Raw genomic sequence first — 6,000 nt, 5'->3', positions numbered from 1 at the left:
AGAACCATGAGAAAAATGAAAATTCAAGTTGGGCAGGTCAGTATATACACAAAAACTGTTCCAGAGTACAATGCAGTAAAAATTTTATTGCAGTCAGAAGGAAATCAAAGTTCAAAACCACAACAGGGTTAAAAAGGCAAGAATCCCATAAAAAAACTCCACCCTGCTATTTCTGTGTAAATTTTGACCAGGCTACACGTACAATTTGAAGAAACCTTTGGTACACAAAAAGAGGGAAGGTCCATGGGGGTCGGTTAGTGAGATCACATCTGACAAAAATCAGCCAATGTTGCTTATTGATGACCTATCAATATTACAAAGAAAAAGAAAGGGCCTCTAGTTCAGGAAATTATGTTTCTCTAAACAGCCCCAAATGTTTCTTGTCAAATGTCCACAGAAAGACAACATCCCCTGCAGTCTTTGTCCTACACACTTTATTCTCCATTATAAGAGCTCAAGTTTAGTTTTAAGCATTTGATTATTGCCAACTCATTCCAGAAATGGGTTCATTATGACCCCAAATAGTAATAGAGGAAGGCATCTTCAAGATTTGGAGAACCCAAAGTCTTGCAGAAACGCAAACGAACTTTGTGAACAAGGCAGGCTGCATTAGAAATAAACTCTCCATGTACTTCTACACCTGTTGGACTATGTGGGCAACAGATGTATAGAAAGTTAGGAGAGGGACTTTACTCTTATCCCTTTGCCTTGCCAATAAGACTTCCTTTGTGTGCCAAAAAAAGCCAACACAATCCTGGGCTGCATTAATAGAGAGATAGCATCAAGGTCACATGAAGTGTTAATACCACTCTATAATGCCTTGGTGAGACCACACTTGGAATACTGCATCCAGTTTTGGTCACCACAATGTAAAAAAGATGTTGAGACTCTAGAAAGCGTGCAGAGAAGAGCAACAAAGATGATTAGGGGTCTGGAGGCTAAAACGTATGAAGACCTGTTGCAGGAATTGGATATGAATGCACCATTGGGAGCGCATTATTAGGAGAGACCAAGTTAGGGTCAGAATATCATGGAGAAAATCTATCTAGGAATTGAAAATGACTTGATGGCACATAATCTACCCCCACCCCCTCTTTCTGTAAAGAACTCTTTAAGACTACTGTTCCCCTGTGCTTTACAGTGTTCCTTCTATGGTCCATAAGTTTGGCTTAAGGAACATTCATACATGTTTTACAACTTTCCAGTGCAGCAAAAATGTCTCTCTCTCTTTGGAACGTGGGGCAATGAGGGGCTTAATGAGCCTCAACAGATGATCTGGTCTACTCATTTGGGCCCTTGGAGATTCCCCATCTGGACTTCCCAATATGAATCTGACTTTTTAAAAAGAAACATACGTGAAACATAAAAGAACTGTAAAATATATTTATTTGTGCCATTTCCTCATTTGAATGGTGCTTGTGTGCGCATGCAGTGCATAGAGAATGAGAAATTGAATGTTTAGATATAAGTACTGTGTACTGGCACACACACACATTTACATACATATATACACACGCATTCCTAGAGCATACTGACTTGAAATACACTCTTAAGGTACAGCTAGTCCTTGATCTACAACCAATTGCTTAACAACCATTTGAAGTTACAACAGATTTGAAAAAAAATATTTGTGACCTGTCCTTGAGGTTATGGCTGTCAAATCAGCCAAGTGGTCTACATGATTGGCAACCAGCTCGCATTTACAACTGTTATAGCATCTTGTGGTCATCTGACTGAATTTTGCAACAGTTTTTTGCCATTTTTTGTCAAAACTTAACAAAAATGGCCATTTGATAAAATGGATTTGCATTTACAACCATGTAGTTCGCTTAATGGCAACATGATTCACTTAATGACCCTGGCGACTTGTTTAACAACTGACATAAAAACAATCATAAAAATTGAGTCCAATCACATAATGCCTCAACTTATGAGTGCAACAACTGAAATTTCAGTTCCAATTGTAATCCTAAGTCAAGGATTACCTGTATGTGTATAGCCCAAAAATATTATACAGAAAACGCCATATGCCATTTTTTTAAACTTCACAAAACATTCCCCAGGAGATCATTTGAACTGATAAATAATTTAAATTCTTCCATCTTAAGCAGCCTCTTCAGCGGAACAGTCAATGCCTGCATAGGTGAACTTCTCATATAAAGTTGTATTCACGTAAGTCTGGAAATACAATTGAAAAGAATAAGCTTAATATATTTTACTTGTACTGTACACAGCAGCTGATGCAAATTCTTTCCTATTCTTAATTAATTAATTTATTAATCATTTTTAGAAGAAGAAAAAAAGAGAATGAATGGGCAAAATGAGCAAAGAAAAAAAATATGATGCAGAAATATGCCATCAGCGAGCGGACAAAAAAGTAATCTAGTCAGTACAGTTAGTGGTCACTATATTGTTGACAAGAAATCAATCATAAAAAATTTATTTTAACATTAGAAATGATTTATATCTCCAAGTTAAGTTCCCACTGTTTGATGATGAAAATTCTCATAGTTGCCTTGGGTCTAGATTTCCACTAAAGCAAGAAACTACGCTGCTGAACCTCTGCTATTTTCCTGCTCTTAAAAAAAAACATAATTGTCCCAAAGATTTTTTTCAGCTCTGTTATTTTTAGGTCAGGATGGAGTGGCATAGTGGCCTGGAGGTGGAGCTCTTGCCTCACAATCAGGTGGGTGTGAGTTCAGTCTTAGGAATCAGCAGATATTTCTCTGGGTACAAAGAGAAAATATCTGCTGCAAGCTCTCTGCATAGGTGTCAGGAAGGGCATCTGGCCAGTAAGCACTCAGCTCCATTCAGCCACTCCAACTCCACCCCAATGCAAGGGATTACAGCACGGGTCCCCAAACCCCAGAAACCGGTCCATGCCCACAAGTAAAGCCCCATCCGCGGGATGCAGGCAGTACATGAAACCATGCCCCCTCCGGGCCGCAGAATAACCTCTCTCCACAGAACCGGTCCCTGGTACTCAAAAGGCCGGGGACCTCTGGATTGCAGGATTGTTAAAAGGAAAAAAAAAATCTTAAATCAGGATGTGACTGAACATGTGAACGTGGACTGTTTAGACCAGGACATCTGAAATTGTCTTTAGAATTTTGTGATATTCTAGCCTCTGAATGTTTTCTGCCAGTCACAAAATGCATGAGGGATTTTCACAGTCATACTGAGATGTGATTTCCAACAATGGTGTGACGTAAGGCATCCATTTTACTACCCACGTGACATAGAAGTTAGTTCCAGGGCAATCATTTAAATGGGAAATGTGACTGGGATGTAAGAAATCATTGTTTATTCTTACCTTCCTTTCTTCTAACATCCTGCTCAAGGAAACGAGAATCTGGGCAAATGATGGCCTTTCGTAAGGTTTTTCTCTCCAGCATTGCCTCATTAAATCATAACTGAGGGGGAAAAAGCAGAATAAAATATCAGCCAGAACAGCATAAATTTTGTATGGATAATAACTACCTGATGCTTAAAAATAGGACTATTAAATGACAGAGAGGGTCTGTGGCAAAACAGACTATCCATTCCTTCCCTATATTACTGTTATTAGTGGTCCCATTTTTTGATGGCCCCAAGCTAGGTACAGATGGTAAATGGAGTCTCTACTGGGTGTTTTCCTTGAAAACTCTGGGAAATGCAGAGGAGAACAGCTCCCATTAGTTTCAGTCTGAACTAAAGACGAAGAGTATCTCATATGGCGAGTCTGGTGCTTTATTTTTTTTATGCCGATCTAGACAAGCGTTTGAGAGAAAGGCGATGCACCTTCCAATCTTTTTTCCCTGACACTATTTATTTTCTCTGTTTCTCCACTCCCATCCAAAATACTTTTCTGGAGTTTAATTTTCATTTTCAATGAATTTGTTTTCCTAATATCGCAAAGCTATAAATTTCCCCATGTAGGAAAATCTATATTTGGGGGGGGGGTTCATTTAAATTAAGCCATAGAACCCGTTTTACAGCCTGTCTCCCCCCTCCCTTCACATTTGATTGAGGTATGGGGATTTTCAGGCAGTGAATCAATTGCTTTTTTCAGCACTGGTTATTTGCTCTATAAAACTCACATAGCCTTGGTGGAGCAGTGGGCTAATGCCTCCTTAAGCAACACCAGCTGCCTGCAATTAGTGCAGGTTCGCATCCCACCAGCTCAAGGTTGACTCAGCCTTCCATCCTTCCGAGGTAGGTAAAATGAAGACCCAGATTGTTGGGGGCAATTAAGCTGACTTTGTAATAATGCCGCTTGGGGGGGCCCTAATAAGCCCCAATAATCAGGCATATACATAGAATGAAGGCTATTGCTAAGCACATTGGTTTGTGCTTAAATTGTAAGCCGCCCTGAGTCTTCGGAGAAGGGCGGGATATAAATGGATATAAGGGCGGGATATAAATAACAGAGCCTTGGTGGAGCAGTGGGCTAATGCCTCCTTAAGTAACACCAGCTGCCTGCAATTAGTGCAGGTTCGCATCCCACCAGGCTCAAGGTTGACTCAGCCTTCCATCCTTCCGAGGTAGGTAAAATGAGGACCCAGATTGTTGGGGGCAATTAAGCTGACTTTGTAATAATGCAGCTTGGTGTGTGTGTGAAAGCCCTAATAAGCAGGCATATACATAGAATGAAGGCTACTGCTAAGCTTGTAAGCCGCCCTGAGTCTTCGGAGAAGGGCGGGATATAAATGGAATTTAAAAAAAAAAAATGGGATTAAAATAAAATTAAAAAAAATAACACATCATCATTAACTACTTGTTACAGAAGCCAAGATGGTTAGGTCATTGCAACCACCCCTTGGTAAATACAGACTGGGAGATGACTCCGAGTACAAGCCATGTTCCTAAAGCAAATCTGGATAAGGTAGAAAGCAAAAATTGTGATTACTACTCCGCTAGAGATGATCAGGAAATTAAAACAAAAAAGTTTACATTTTGAGCAAAAAGTACCTTTGCGGACCATGCTCATTTTCAAAATGTCATGCATTTTGAATGCAACGGAATCCATAACTGCTACATAAAACTTTTCAAGCGATCTACCAGCAGGAACAGTGGGAATACAAAACTACCCTCCCCTCCTTTCTAGGTAGGAACGGCCTTGAGAGACAGGAGGAAGAACTATAGACTGGCCAATCAGCATGTAAAAGATTTCTTCTGAAGGGACCCTCCCTAGTTTTCTGGAGAGTAAAAGGAAAGGAGAAATATTTCCAGGCTTGCAAAATTCTGTTGAAACCGTACAACAAAGACAGAGGAAATGCTCGTGGTTGCATTTCTTGTATGGATTACCTTGGAGGGCTAACGGAAACAAAGACCAAACCCTGCCCAGTATGTTGTTAATCCTGTTCTACCCTTTTCCCCATGGAATATGAGTTCCAACCATATAACACAATCAATCAATCAATCAATCAATCAATCAATCAATCAATCAATCCCAAGGGTGCTTTTTCAAGAGCCAACTGGACTTTCTTGTTTTTCTTTGAAGGCGTTTTGCTTCCCATCCAAGAAGCTTCTTCAGTTCTGATTGGATGGTGGGGTATGGAAGGATTTCTATTCCTTGCAGACAGCTGGTCATTTGCATTCTTTTAGAGAGTCGTTGAGGCCACTTGGGGGTTTGTCTGTGTCCTCAGGGTCACCTGGAGTAGTGCAATGGCTGTCCACACCATCCAGTCAGAGCTGAAGAAGCTTCTTGGATGAGAAGCTAAACGTCTTCAAAGAAAAACAAGGAAGTCCAGTTGCCTCTTGAAAAAGCACCTTTGGGCTAACCATAGCCTGGATGACTGAGAATCTCCATTAACAATCAATCAATCAATAGCAGTTATGTTGAAGTGGGACATACTGTACCAAAAAATTACAGCCACAGTATAGATGATTATCCATATCCATTATCCTTATCCATTCCTATGTTCTTTTGCGATGATACACATTTTCTTTTTCTTGCAAACTAAATCTATGGTTGATTTTAATAGTCACCTCTTTTCTTTCTTGAAGCAAATTTACCTA

At 40.0% G+C, this 6,000-nt stretch overlaps 1 protein-coding gene across 1 annotated transcript in view; it reads right to left on the bottom strand.

The window, feature by feature from the left end:
* Positions 1-1,379: 1,379 nt before the first annotated feature.
* TEK (TEK receptor tyrosine kinase) overlaps positions 1,380-6,000 on the bottom strand; it is a gene marked incomplete at its 5' end in the record, with an annotated part of 58,137 nt that continues 53,516 nt past the window's right edge. Inside the window, 2 exons of the mRNA XM_081316934.1 lie at positions 1,380-2,178; positions 3,314-3,413. Of these exons, the coding sequence (XP_081173060.1) occupies positions 2,104-2,178; positions 3,314-3,413 (175 nt within the window). The 3' untranslated portion in view covers positions 1,380-2,103. The remainder of the gene's footprint in view (positions 2,179-3,313; positions 3,414-6,000) is intronic.

This window comes from Vipera berus (genome assembly GCF_964194415.1).
Source record: "Vipera berus genome assembly, chromosome: 2".
Lineage (NCBI taxonomy): Eukaryota > Metazoa > Chordata > Lepidosauria > Squamata > Viperidae > Vipera > Vipera berus.
This window is presented reverse-complemented; position numbering and strand designations above follow the sequence as displayed.